Source organism: Danio rerio, chromosome 5, assembly GCF_052040795.2.
Source record: "Danio rerio strain M-AB ecotype USA chromosome 5, GRCz13ab, whole genome shotgun sequence".
Taxonomy (NCBI): domain Eukaryota; kingdom Metazoa; phylum Chordata; class Actinopteri; order Cypriniformes; family Danionidae; genus Danio; species Danio rerio.
This window is the reverse complement of record NC_141025.1, coordinates 42,751,176-42,765,198: the sequence shown is the minus strand read 5'-3', so window position 1 is coordinate 42,765,198 and position 14,023 is coordinate 42,751,176. Positions and strand designations below refer to the sequence as shown.

Below are 14,023 nucleotides of genomic sequence, written 5' to 3'. Positions count from 1 at the left end.
TCACAGTTGCATGCTCTTCTCAGGTTGGCAACGGTTCGGGAAACCCAGCAGGTTGCTCTAGACAATGAACTGTTGGAGGTGTTGCCACAGCTCTACATAAACCGGGAAGACCAGCTGTCAATGCAGTTGGAGTGCCGTGGAAAAAGTGGACAGCCCTGCCAAGGTCCTGCAAATATCACTGTTAAGGTGAACAAATACCTGTGCTTTGAAAAGTTTTGAAATGTACTCTTAAAATGTTTTATATCCTAGATTATAGTCATTTAGCAAAGCCAAATAAATTTTGGTTTATTGGAAAATTTATGGGGCTTCATGTAATGTAATGTGTATTTATATAGCGCATTTATTGTGTATGGCCATACACCTAAAGCGCTTCACAATCATTAGAGGGGTCTCTCCAAACCACCACCAGTGTGTAGCATCCACTTGGATGATGTGACAACAGCCACAGGACAATGGCGCCAGTACGCTCACCACACACCAGCTATTAGTTGAGTGGAGAGACAGTGATACAGCCAATACAGTGGATGGGGATGATTGAGAAGCCATGATGGTTAGAGCTGAGAGGCCAGGACACCGGGGTTACACCCCTCCTCTTTACTAGAAGTGCCATGGCATTTTTAAGGACCTCGGTTCAATGTCTTATCCGAAAGACGTCACCCACTGACAGTATAGTGTCCCTTTCACTTTTACTAGGGCATTTAGTACCCACACAGATCGCAGGTTGAGCTCCCCCTGCTGGCCTCACTAACACCACTTCCAACAGCAACCTGGTTTTCCCATGTGGTCTCCCATCCAGGTACTGACCAGGCTAAAACTGCTTAGTTTCAGTGAGTATCCAGTCATGGGCTGCAGGGTGATATGGTAGCTCAGTGGGTAGCAAGATCGCCTCATAGCAAAAAGGTCACTTGTGGGAGTCTCAGCTGGTCAGTTGGCATTTCTGTGTGTTCTCCCTGCGTTCACTTGGGTTTTGTCTGGGTGCTCTGGTTTCCCCCACAGTCCAAAGACATGCTGTACATTAAAAATCCTGAAGGAAACTGAGTGAGTTAGCTCTTTAAAACTTTTGTTTGTGAGAAGACATCAAGTCATGTCCGAATTCAAATTCTGCTTCACTTCCTGTCTCTCTCCAGAGTTTCCTTTTTCTGGTTGATTATCAAAAGCAGCTTTATTTTTGACTAATATTTTACGCTTTTAATGGCATTCCTACCAAGAAGATATTCCGATAGTTATGACTAAAGCGCTCCCTCTGTTTTACATGATTAAATCATCATATTGTCTCAGACGTCTGTCTGAAATCAGTTTTACGAGATGCCGTTGTGCAGAAATGCTGCCTTCTTTGCATGATAAGGCAGTGAGGCGATTGCCCAAGCAAAGTCAGCTAGAAAAAAACAAAACAAAAAAACAAACAAACTCTTAACTACTTTGGAACAAGTCAAAGGGAAATGATGACAGAGTTTTAAATTTTAGGTAAACTATCCTTTTAAATGTTTTTATTTAAAAAAGTAGGAGGTTTTTAAGGATTTTGAATGTTAAAATGGGGGGTTCTCCTGGAAAAAGGTTGGAAATCAGCTAAGCTAAAAGAGTTGGACTCTGGATGTGTGTTGTTGCAAATCTTTAGTGTCAGGCTTAGTATATCATAAGCAAAATGAGTTCACTGTCAGTGGTTTGTCACTCACATTGTGACATATCCAGAGAAGACAGAATTGCTGATTGTGTTTTTCATTTTCTTCACTAGTCTTACTGTTTGTGTCTAGCATAGACATGGTGTTGAAATAAAAACTGAGAATTTAAAAGTTATTTTGAAAAGAATTAGTTTTTAAAAAATCCTACATCTCTGTCATTGTGTGTTTCAGTACTCAAGTATGCACAAACTGGAGCCGGTGCAGAATCAGATCCAGTCTCTGAAGAGTGACATTAAACAGCTGCAGGCCGATGGAATCAAAGCTCCTCCTCAGAGTCTGGCTGAGGCGGCCGTTCACACTGAGAACTTCATCACGTCAGTACACTCTCATTCAGTTATCTGAGTTCCTTTTACTCAATGTAAAGCTCATGTCTTCTTTTTCAGGGCCTTGGTTAATGTTTTCAAGCAAAATCCATCCCCTGGTGTACTGAAGGTGGGCATCACGGCTTTCTATCAGATAGTGTCGTTTGTGTGTGAGGACACACAGAGACATCCACCAACCCGCCAGTTCTTCACATCCTGCATTGAGATCCTCGGCCAGGTATCCCTTCTACCCTAGTGTTCAGAAAAAAATTATTTCAGTGCATTATTTTAGTCCCAGCTTCACCAATTTTTCATTTAATTAGCTGTTTTATACATGGAATGATTCATTTATATGGTAAATTAAAGTGAATAGCTGTTTATTTTTTGAACGCTCACCTCTTACCTGTTGCTTTTGATGCAGATTATATAAAGTGCATTTTTGACTGCAGGTCTTTATTCGGGACGTCCAATCAGAATGTAAACACATGCTAAAGACTATCCTACTCAACAGACGTCTGTGTAACCTACTGTCACCATACTTCACCCCGAACGCCTCTCCCTCAGAGCTGGTCTCTCTGTATGAAGAGGTGGTCAACACCCTCCACATCGACAGCGGTGATGTCATATTCATGCTCCTCACAAAGGTCATTTGTATTTATTGAATCATGTTGTAAAAGTTTGCCACACAGGTTGCATTTACAGCAAGATAAAATGTGATGAAAAAAAACAAAAACTATTTTGCTAATGCTAAAAGTCATGTGCGGAGAAGATGGTGACTTTTTTTTTTTTATAATTATATAAAGTAGTGCCGTCATACTCCTTAATAGAGCTGTAGCTGAAAATCATTAATGATTCTGATATTTACTCCAGCTAAATTTTTTGTGTTTATTTTGCTATCGCACATTGCTATTATTTTGGTAAACAATTAATTCATGCTCATCCACTGAAAAAAAAGTATGGCTGTGTCCGAAACCACCTTCTACTCAGTAGGTACTGCATTTGAATTTAAATGTACTACTCGGCCGTTTGAAAAGTGCGTTCTAACAGTATAAATATAAGAAGTATGAATGGAATTCGGATGTACTACATCTGCCATTTTGTCATGGTCTCGTGACCTACCTGTGTCAGTTGCGTCGCTTCACTCCCATTCATAAATTTGCTCGCGGGGCATCATGGGATAGTGCAGCATGCATGGGATGCGTTCTTTAGAATCTCGCCGGAGGTAGTACATCATCAGGGTACTTCTCGCATACTGATTTTCTAATTCTTTGAATTCGGACATACTACTCGGCTCGCAAACTGATTTTAGCGTACTATATAGTATTACTATAAGTATGCGGTTTCGGACGCAGCCTATGTTTGGGAAATCTTCAAAGTCTGACCATTTGCTTCCATGTTTGAAGTCATAAAACATGGCCATAAAAACATTCTTGAGTGTTAGACGTCTTGCAACGGTTTAACTGCTTTAAGAACAGCAACAATACTTACAACACTATTTAGCTGTGTCATGTTTTCCAGTTGCAAAAATAATCTGTTCATAGGTTCCAACTCATCCTTCTTGAGGCTCTTTGACGGGGGGTCCAAAATCCCTACTATATAGTATGTGAAAAAACATATGTGAGCCAAGAAGTGTGTTTGATTTCATAGTATTCGAAAAACAGTATGTAAGTAGTACCCGGATGACCTATTACTTCTGCATCCAATGGACACTGTACTATCCCATTAGGCCAGGTGAGAGAATTTAGGGATTAGTATTTAGTGAAAATGATAAAATAACGATAACATTCAAATTCTTCTCATACTACATAGAAGTTTCTTTTATTACAGTCAAATTCTGTGACATCTACTCAAGTATTTGCGATTTCAGACGCAACTTTGAATTTGTACATTGTGTTTTGCTGATTTTCCCATTGGGAAGTGAAACTGAATAGTCTGCTGTTTGTTTGCAGTTTGACTTGTTTCAGTGGTTGTCGACGACCCAGCCTCCGTTCTCTGAGCGTAGTCGTCTGATGACCGTCATCCATCAGGCTCTCTGCACATGTGGGCTGGAGCCTGAGCCCGAAGTCCTCATGCCATTCAACATCTTCTGCAAGCACTGGACTGAACTGCTCCTCTACCAGTTTCCTGACCACTACAGCGACTTCCTCCGTCTCCTCATGCAGAGTATGTCTTTTCTTACCATTGTTTGACCCAGACAATTTTATTTCAGTAGTTTTGTGATCAATTATCAAAATGAAACCCTTTAGACCAGTGATTCCATGTTCTTGTGAGCTGATGAGTTGAATCAGGTGTGTTTGTAAACATGTAAAACATGAGCTGCATCCTAAATGGCACACTATGCACTATGTACTTATGCTCAACAGCATAGTATATGTAGTGTCATCACAAATGGAACTCTCATGTTTTTTTACTAAGTGGAAATTCAAACCGTTTCACTAATGACGTTTGACTGTTGTTAAATGAGTGAATTAAATAACCAAATTACCTAATAATAGCTGCCATGATTGTAATTGCATTCACCATCGGGAGGCGCTATAATCACTCTCATAGGAGAATTTTGCTTTCACAATCCAAAATAAATACAGTAATCCAACATGAGCGCTTCTTCTGCTACTTGAGCAAAGTAGCGGCTGTTGAGTTCGTTAAGTGTCCATCACTCCATACTTTGGTATTTAAAGTGGAATTACTATTTTTAGAGTTTTCAGTGTAAAGTATATGATTTAAGACGCACATATGCTGTTTAAGGGGAGAATCATTGCTGTAGATCAGAGATGGGCAACTTCTATCCTGGAGGGGCCACTGTCCTGCAGAGTTTAGCTTCAACTCTAATCAAACACACTTGCTTGTAACTTTCTATTGATCTTGAATACATTGATCAGTTTGTTGAGGCATGTTTGATTTAGGGTTTTAGCAAATTTCTGCTGGACAGTGGGTGGCCCTCCAGAATGAAAGTTGCCCATCTCTGCTTTAGACAACAACAAAAAAAATGTTTACTTGAATAAAAACTTGTATTAGTGGAATGTTTTAGTCATTATTAACTTGTTTGGGCCAACAGGGCCTGAACAAATTTCCAAGGGGGCTTTAAGATGACATACAAGTATGTAAAATAACTAAAAACAACAAATGTCTTATTTTTTGCAATATTTAATTGATATTTTTTGCCATTGTTGATTTTTTTAAATATAAAAAAGCACAAACTTTTTTTCTTTGTTTATATTAGTTTTATTTTGAGATTTAAGTTTAGTTTTTTTTTTTTTTTTGCTTTTGTTTTGAATGTAGGACATTAGTCAGGAAGTGAAGTTGGTAAGAGAAAAGGGGCTGGATTAGTCAAGAGTCTGTGAGTCGGGCTCTGAAATCTTAATGCCTGAAGCACAGTTGCACTAGAGGCTATTAATGCAGAGGACTTTCTAATGTATTTTTAATGTGAACATAAATATTTGCATCTCTTACTTTAATCTGTGTCTGCATAGTGGCCTTTTTAAATATTGCTGTCCACAGTGAGGGAGGCCAGGAGTAAATAAAAAAGTGGAGAACCACATAGCATTAATCTGCTTGATATAATGTTTTAAATTGCAGTTTGTTCTTAAGATGAACACAATTGATTCCTGCAGGCTCTTCCGATCAGCTTCTTAGTCCTGACTGTTGGAGAACGTCACTGAAAGCTCTGGGCTGTTCTCCTCAAACTAAGAATAAGACAAACAAATCCCGCTCCATGCTCCTCTCCCCTCAACAGGTAACATTAAACACTCCATTTTAATTTTACATTCTTAAAAATTAAAAGCAGATCATACTGATATTACTTTGTTTTGCTTTAGGTGGATGAAACAATCGAGTGGCTCTCAAAGTACTTCCTAAAGCTCCGACTGTCTAACGGGGACTTCAGGAGCTTTGGTCTTCTTTCAAAATGGGGGCCATACATTGAGGAAGTCAAGGTGTTTTGGGAAGATCTGATTACCTACGTCATTGATCTGGAACTAAACCATTGCGGCAAAGAACCTGTAGGAAGTCCAAGACTGCTCAAAGGTGCAAATATTTATTACACTGTTAGGCATAGCAACTAAATGTATAATGCACAAACGTTTGGGCTCAGTAAGAATATATTACAATATATTCTGGATAAAGGGATAGTTCACCCATCATCATTTTATCATTCTTCACTTGTCACAAACCTGTTTGAGTTTTGCTCTTCTGTTAAACACAAAAGAGGATATTTTAAGGAAAGCTGGAAATCTGTAACCATTGACTTTCAAGAGTATTTGTTTGTTCTACTATAGAATGGAGGAACTATGACGTCACCTTGTAGGCTAATCAGCTGCTAGCATAAAACTGGTTCCCTCGATAAAATCCCCATAAGATTTTCCTATAGGCTTTTTGATGTCTGCAAATAATAAGCTCTGTGTTCAAACACTGTTCATTACACTTACACGATTTGTCCAACTGAATAATCCCCACACGAAAATGCAACTTTTAGCACTTTTGAGTCCTAAATGAAAATGTAAGAAGTGAAAAGCTAACATTAGGCTACAAACGGACTACAGTGTTTTTAGGGCGCTCGCCTGTGACGTCAGCACCACCCAGCTAGAGAAAACTTATCAAGCTTATTTTTAGAAATGTGCCTTTTGGATAGTTTTCCTGTGAGAAATACATTACAGTTTTGCTTTACAGTGGTTATAAAAGTTTTCAAACACATACTGTATGTTTTATAAATGTGCCTATTATTATCATAAGACATATGTTTAAATAGGTTTATTGCACGCCTACAGCCCGCTTACCTAAGTGAAACGCCTGCAAGTCCCTCCATGGATAAGAGAACAACATAAAAAAAACATTCACGAAGTACAGCGTAAAGCAGCACATGCATTCACATATGCTATATATTGTTTTTTAAAGTGAGCGTAAATATTGCCGTTATGATGGCATTAAATGTGTTCAGATGAAAAAAAAACAAACAAACGAAAGAAAAAATCATTAGATTAATGTTAATGTAAAACAATCAAGTTAAAGCAGGAAAGAGACAGGTTGTATTATGGGAAGCAGTATCTTCTTAAAATAGCTTTATTAAAATAAATGATCAACAAATGAATCTGTCAAGATGTCTCTACAGGTTCAATTCAAGTTTAAGTGAAGGCTGCACACAATATGAATTCCCAATTCGAAAAATACTAAAAACTATTAAATACTATTTATGGATATAATTAACCAATCAGCAGACAAATCCAAATGCCCAACACGAGCTGTAAATTTAAAGCATACTGCATTCCAGACAGTGCAGCTGAAGGACGTGTAATGTCTCTGACGTCGCCTGTAGTCCTATTTAGCAACTTGATAGCAACCATATTTTAAAAGAAGCGTAACCGATTAAAAAAATTAAAAGTGTTGTGTTACTGATGTGTTTTATGTCGTAGAATAAAACATGACAGTATCTTGAGTTAACCTTATTTAAGCAATTTAATCAAAATCCCATTCAAAAAACCTATTGACATTGGGACGAGGAAACCGGAACTGCTAAAATGCTTACTCTCCTACGGGTTCTTGCATACAAATTGTCTTCATATTTCCCCCCTCTAAGGAAATCAGTGGTTCCAGGATTTCAGCTGTCTTCAGACTATCTTCTTTCTTTTAAAGATTGGAATACAGTAATTTATTAGATTAGATATATGCTATCATAAGAATAAATGACATGTTTTAAACTTTAAAATCAAATCATGTGTATTACTCAATGTTACTGTTTTTTGGCACATATTTTATCTGATTAATGCAGTCTTGTTGAGAACAGGAGCATTCCTGAAATATTTGTAAAAATTTGACTGACCCCAAAGTTTTGACCAAATTGAATGTGTCAGTAATGCATAGTAACTGTATGTATAACCTTTGTTTACATGCCTTTAAATTCTCTTTAATGCAGCTCTGGAGAACCTGCATAGAAAAATGGCCAAACTCTTTGAGCCGTGGATTTTGGTGCTTGACACTGACAACACTAGGTATACTTTGATGTGACTCAGTGCTTTGGTTATTATAGCTCTGATGGTGACAGAAGTGATGAGTAACAACTCTCTTGTGTGTGTCACAGTCATCCTCGCTGTTCTCCATGGCTTGAATCAGACGCCGCAGTTGCAGCGAGCTTAGTAGGCTTATATACACGCTTGACAGAGACTTTACATGAGAAATTCAAAGGTAAACACTCAGGGGAACACGCCAACATGCTTATGTGATGATTCATTCAGGCGTTTTCTGTCTGATTTTTTTTGTACACACAAAAAATAAAATTATTTAGAAATGGTATCTGTTATCTGTTATCATGTTATCTTTGTTTAGTTGTTAATGCATCTTATTTTTGGTGCAGATCGCTTGTTGCCAGGACAGAGAGGAGCTCTGTGGCTTCATCTCATGTTTTACTGTGAGACCTGCACTTCTCCTAAAATGCCAGAGTATCTGCTGTACACCTACCACACTGAGTACAGCCGTTTGCCCTGGAAGGACCTGCATCCAGATCAGACACTAATGAACCAGTTTTTCAATGTAAGAGACTGACAATATCTCTAAATCAAGAGTATCATGTCAATCAAATATTTTATTGTGGACCTAAAGATATATATTAATATACTCTATTCCAATCTTTCCAGAAGGTTCTTAATCCTGCATGAAAAAAACAAATATAGAAACCCAAGAATTCGTTATGATGTAATCACTGTAAAAACATTAAGTCTTGAAATAATACATTCCAAAACACACTAAAAGACATTCAATTGTATTGGTTTTAATGGTTAAAAGTTTAATTGTATTTTTTGTAAAAACCAATAGTATATGTAGTTTAGCAGGAACATTAATTATTTAAAAAGTTTCTTATATTCATCAAAGCATTACTGATCAAAAATATAGAAAAAAACAGCAATTTTGTGAACTACTATTACAAACTAGACCAGGGGTGCCCAAACCTTTGCTTATAAAGTGCCCAAAACCAAATTTGATTAAGGGATGTGGGCCAAATATATATACAAAACCAAATATATCACACCATATTACATTAAATTTACCATAGGTAATTTCGTAATTTATTCCCAAATATTTAAAAATAACTAGAAAATGTTGCTTTAAATCATATTAACAGATGGAGTATAATATTTTACATTTTAGAATAAACTTATTACAGTGAAAACATGAGCAATTACAGTTATAACACAATGGACTTCAATGCTGAAAACACAAGTCCACCTGCTCCTGCCTTTGCCTTGATTTGCTTGCCGTTGTCTTGTGCATTGATTTTTGTCAAGTGACAGTTTTTACATTTTAAAGTTCTTGATTTATTTACAACATTTAATTGAAACATTTATTTTCAATTGTTTTTTTGTAGTTTAGCAATAAAACAAACAAAGGGTTACGTAAAAATCGAAATAACAAAGGCATTCAAAGGCATTTGCCTTAACCACCTTCCCAACATTCTCTCTACCTTTTCAAATGGGATAGTGGGCTAAATTAAAGGTTACCATAGACCAACTTAGGCCTACTTTGGGCATCTCTGAACTAGGCCATAAAGTTTGTTGGGACAGCCTTGCTTAAATGTTGGATTTTTTAATAGGGTGAATGAATTAGTATATTTCTAACATGTGGTAACATATCTCTAACATAAAATTATTAAGAATGATTTGACGCTAGCTTGTTTTTTGTTTTACACCTTTTAGCACAATGCTAGCATATTTCAAGCATGTTTAAGCACTTGCTTGTTATCATATTGCTAGTTTGTTTGAAATATGCATGCTTTGCACATTTTATTAGATTAAATACTTGTTAAGAGGCAGAAGTTTTGTTTATTAAGGTTATTCCATGGTTATACTTTTTAGGGACCTGCTAACTAAATGCTGTAAGAAAATAATGACATCTAGTATATATTAGCACAATCAAATATTTTTTCAGGCTAAAAGGTGGCACAGTAGGTAGCACGTTCGCCTCACAGCAATAAGGTCGCTGGTTGGAGCCGTGGCTGGGTCAGTTGGCGTTTCTTTGTGGAGTTTGCACGTTCTCCCTGTGTTGGCGTGGGTTTCCTCCTGGTGCTCTGGTTTCTCCCACAAGTCCAATAACATGTACTATAGGTGAATTGGGTAGGCTAAATTGTCCGTGGTGTATGTGTGTGAATGAGTGTGTATGGATGTTTCCCAGAGATAGGTTGCAACTGGAAGAGGTGACTCTAGCTTAATAAAGGGACTAAGCTAAAAAGAAAATGAATGAATGAATGAATATTTATTCATTTGAATTGTCAGTAAATTGTTTAAAGTTTACATAAACCGTAAGTTGCTAAGACGTTAATTTCAGTATGTTGAAGTATTAAAATGGAGTATTGAGTAGGTGGCAGGGCTTTCTTTTGCAGGTTATTCACTTGTAGCAAGGTTAAAGGTGCAGTATGTAAGTTTGACACGCAGTGGTTGAGTTAGGTAATGCACACCTGGTTCAAAAAACACACACACAAGCACAGGTTGCTTGATTGACAACACCAATAGGAGTGAGCCTGACTATCAAGCCTAAAGGCTGATTTAAGTCTTATTCTTAATAAAAGCAATGACTTCTATTTCTCACAGCTGAATAACAGAATACTGACAATGATCACCTAAGGGAAACCTTGTGTGCTTTGTTCAGTGTTCAATGCTAACAATGTGAGTTTGAATGCAATTTTACGTGACATTTAGTGCCATACTACTGAAAGCAACAGCAGATAGTTCACCTCAGATCTTGAAAATAAAACTGTTTGAAATTTAACTTTAGGAATGTGACAACATATATAAGTGATTGTAAATGTAAAAAGTAGATTAATAAGTATTAATTAGATTATAGCAGCGCAGTAGATAGTGCTGTCGCCTCACAGCAAGAAGGTCGCTGGTTCGAACCTCGGCTCAGTTGGCGTTTCTGTGTGGAGTTTGCATGTTCCCCCTGCATTCGTGTGGGTTTCCTCCGGGTGCTCCGGTTTCCCCCACAGTCCAAAGACATGCGGTACAGGTGAATTGGGTATGCTAAATTGTCCGTAGTGTATGATTGTGTGTGTGGATATTTCCCAGAGATGGGTTGTGGCTGGAAGGGCATCCGCTGCGTAAAAACGTGGTGGATAAGTTGGCGGTTCATTCTGCTGTGGCGACCCCGGATTAATAAGCGACTGAGCCGACAAGAAAATGAATGAATGAATAAATAGATTATAAACCTTACCATTTCATGAGTGAGTGCACTATTATGTGCTTCTAAATGGATTTATTTAAATTTCTGTCATGTTTCTTTTGGTGCAAACAGCCTAATAGTTTATCGCTGCAAATCTCATTATGTAGTGTGTTGTTATGACACGGGGTTACAATCTAACCTCCTCACCTAATGTTTACGTACGTAATATTTATAATATTAGCTAATTAATAACCTCACGTGGGACTCTGAATCTGCGTCTTATTTCAGAGTCTGCTACTGTCCACCAGAGGTCACGTTTCGGTCTTTGCATGCTTTTAGAGCCTTTCTGACTGAATGAATGAACGTGCTGTTTTCCAACAAGGCAACCCAGGGTGCTGAAATATAATTGGCTAAAGTGGCATTGTACAGGTTAAAAAAAGACAGGCGTCACGTAATGCACATTTTCAAAGCAGAATATTTGACTTAAGCACTGTTTTTCAGATAAACAAGAATGTTCACTTGGCATGTTTCTGAAATATATGCAAACATATTATAAATTTTTATGCTTCAGAAGAGTCAAAAACTTACAGCACCTTTAAGAATGTGACTGAAGCTGTCAAACTGATGTCAACAGAGAAGGATGCCAATCAATTTGTTTCACGCAGACTCTAAATGTTATGCTTTGCAGGTGGAGAGGGGAAGTCCAAAGAGTTGTTTTGTGTTCATGGGAGAGTTGCTGTGTGAGGTGAACTGGGTTAGTGTATTGGGTGACTCTCTCAGCCCCCAGCTGAACCCCTCAACCCACACAATGGTGGTCTCCGTACTCCACCTCATGGTGTTTCTGGCCAAAGAGGATCTCAGTAAACCCGTGAGTGGCCATCTGTTTACCTTAAACATCAAGAGTGGTTAACCTGTCTGAGATTAATCTGTCCTGCTTTATTTCTTCAGGAGTCCTCTGTTCTCAGTCTGCTGGACCAGTCAGCTTCTCTGCCTTGGAATCTGGTGGATTTTTCTTCATATCAAAATGTCACGCGCTATGTCAGCACACATTACCCAGCGTCCCTTGTTCTCAGTCACGACACTTCTTCACAGCAGGTCGTCAGATTGCTCAGAATGGCTGCTGGATTTGAGCCGACCACACAAGTGTTGCATCACAAGGTTAGAGGACACATTGTTAAACGCACATCTCCACGGTTTATATGAACAAACTACATTTCACAGCATTTGTTGTCTTTGTTTGTGTCTCTTAGGACATGACTCTAAAGTGTCAAGCCTTCCTTCACCTCATGGTGCAGTTCCTGACCTCGCTGGATCAAAATGGGAACATCAGTCTGGCATCGCTAGAGACAGAAATGGAGAAATTACTGGAGAACATAGTCATTTTCAACCCACCTGGTGAGGAGAATGTGTCATTGCTATTTCACATTTGTTTTCTTGTCCCTCAGCAGACGATTCAAAGATATTGCAGAAGCATAATTTGTTGTTGTATGTTGCTGTGGATTTTAAAGGGATAAAAGCAGCAGTTTGCTACATCAAGACTTAGTCTGTGTTCACACTGCACACACTTCTGGTAGTTTTGTGAAGTAATTTAGAGGATGGAAAAAGCCAGGTGGTTTTGTTTATCTAGTGCCTAGCACATCAGTTGCCATAGTGATGACAAATGCATTGGCAAGAGTGAGGAAAGTAAATAAATGAGAAAATTCAGACACGTATCTAGACACATTACTTTTTTACAAAAGCTGAAGTGCACCAGATAAATTTTCCTTGGCATGCTAGGGAACTCTCTGTGTTAATATTCTCAACATGGCCAAAATTGTTTGTACACTAATATTTTCATCAGCTGGAAAAGCTTCTTTTTTAGATTTATGAATTAGCTCTAATATATTCAGTATTATTAATTAGATATTAAATTTATACTTAGACTAATGTTTAATGGATTTTAATCTGAAACTGTATATTTCTTAACTGTCTGCCAAAACACTTAAATGTCTGCAGAAAATGTGGTATATAAAATTATAAATTACTTGTCCAGATTTTGCCAAAATGTAAAAAATTGTGTATTAAATTAGTGACCAAAACATTTATTTTATCTTATTTCTGAAGTTTGTCATTATTTTTTTTTTGTTTTACTTATTTATAAAATTTAAAGGAATTCTATGCAATGTTATAATTTTTGCACAACTGTTTTAATATACAGTCACCGGCCACTTTATTAGGCCCACCTTACTAGTGCTGGGTTGGCTGGACCCCCTTTTGCCTTCAGAACTGCCTTAATCCTTCATGGCATAGATTCAACAAGGTACTGGAAATATTCCTCAGAGATTTTGCTTCATATTGACATGATAGCATCACACAGTTGCTGCAGATTTGTCGGCTACACATCCATGATGCAAATTTCTCACTCCACCACATCTCAAAGGTGCTCGATTGGATTGAGTTCTGGTGACTGGAGGTAATTTGAGTACAGTGAACTCATTGTTATGTTCAAGAAACCAGTCTGAGATTATTTGCGCTTTATGACATGGTGCGTTATCCTGCTGAAAATAACCATCAGAAGATGGGTACACTGTGGTCATAAAGGGATGGACATGGTCAGCAACAATACTAAGGTTGGCTGTGGCATTGATATGATGCTCAATTGGTACTAATGGACCCAAATGTGTGCCAAGAAATTATCCCCAACGCCATTACACCACCACCAACAGCAGCAGCCTAAATCATTGATACAAGGCAGGATGGGTTCATGCTTTCTCAAGGTTTGAGTGTTGTGCGTCCAGAGATGTTCTTCTGCATACCTCGGTTGTAACGAGTGGTTAATTGAGTTATTGTTGCCTTTCTATCAGTTTGAACCAGTCTGGCCATTCTCTACTGACCTCTGGCATCAACAAGGCCTTTGCACGCCCA

The 14,023-nt window shown here is 37.9% G+C and overlaps 1 protein-coding gene across 11 annotated transcripts in view; it reads left to right on the top strand.

Annotated features, from left to right (window-relative positions):
• The window catches only part of epg5 (ectopic P-granules autophagy protein 5 homolog (C. elegans)), a 1,176,376-nt gene that overhangs the window by 663,342 nt on the left and 499,011 nt on the right, over positions 1-14,023 (top strand). For all 11 annotated transcript variants that reach the window (XR_015490518.1, XR_015490517.1, XR_015490516.1 and 8 more), the window contains 13 exon segments: positions 24-186; positions 1,851-1,993; positions 2,063-2,219; positions 2,431-2,625; positions 3,931-4,144; positions 5,593-5,714; positions 5,797-6,004; positions 7,887-7,962; positions 8,052-8,155; positions 8,325-8,500; positions 11,808-11,987; positions 12,068-12,277; positions 12,370-12,514. Coding sequence is in view for 5 of the 11 variants with exons in the window: in XM_087252760.1 (XP_087108886.1) it covers positions 24-186; positions 1,851-1,993; positions 2,063-2,219; positions 2,431-2,625; positions 3,931-4,144; positions 5,593-5,714; positions 5,797-6,004; positions 7,887-7,962; positions 8,052-8,155; positions 8,325-8,500; positions 11,808-11,987; positions 12,068-12,277; positions 12,370-12,514 (2,093 nt within the window). In the remaining 6 variants the exon portion in view is untranslated.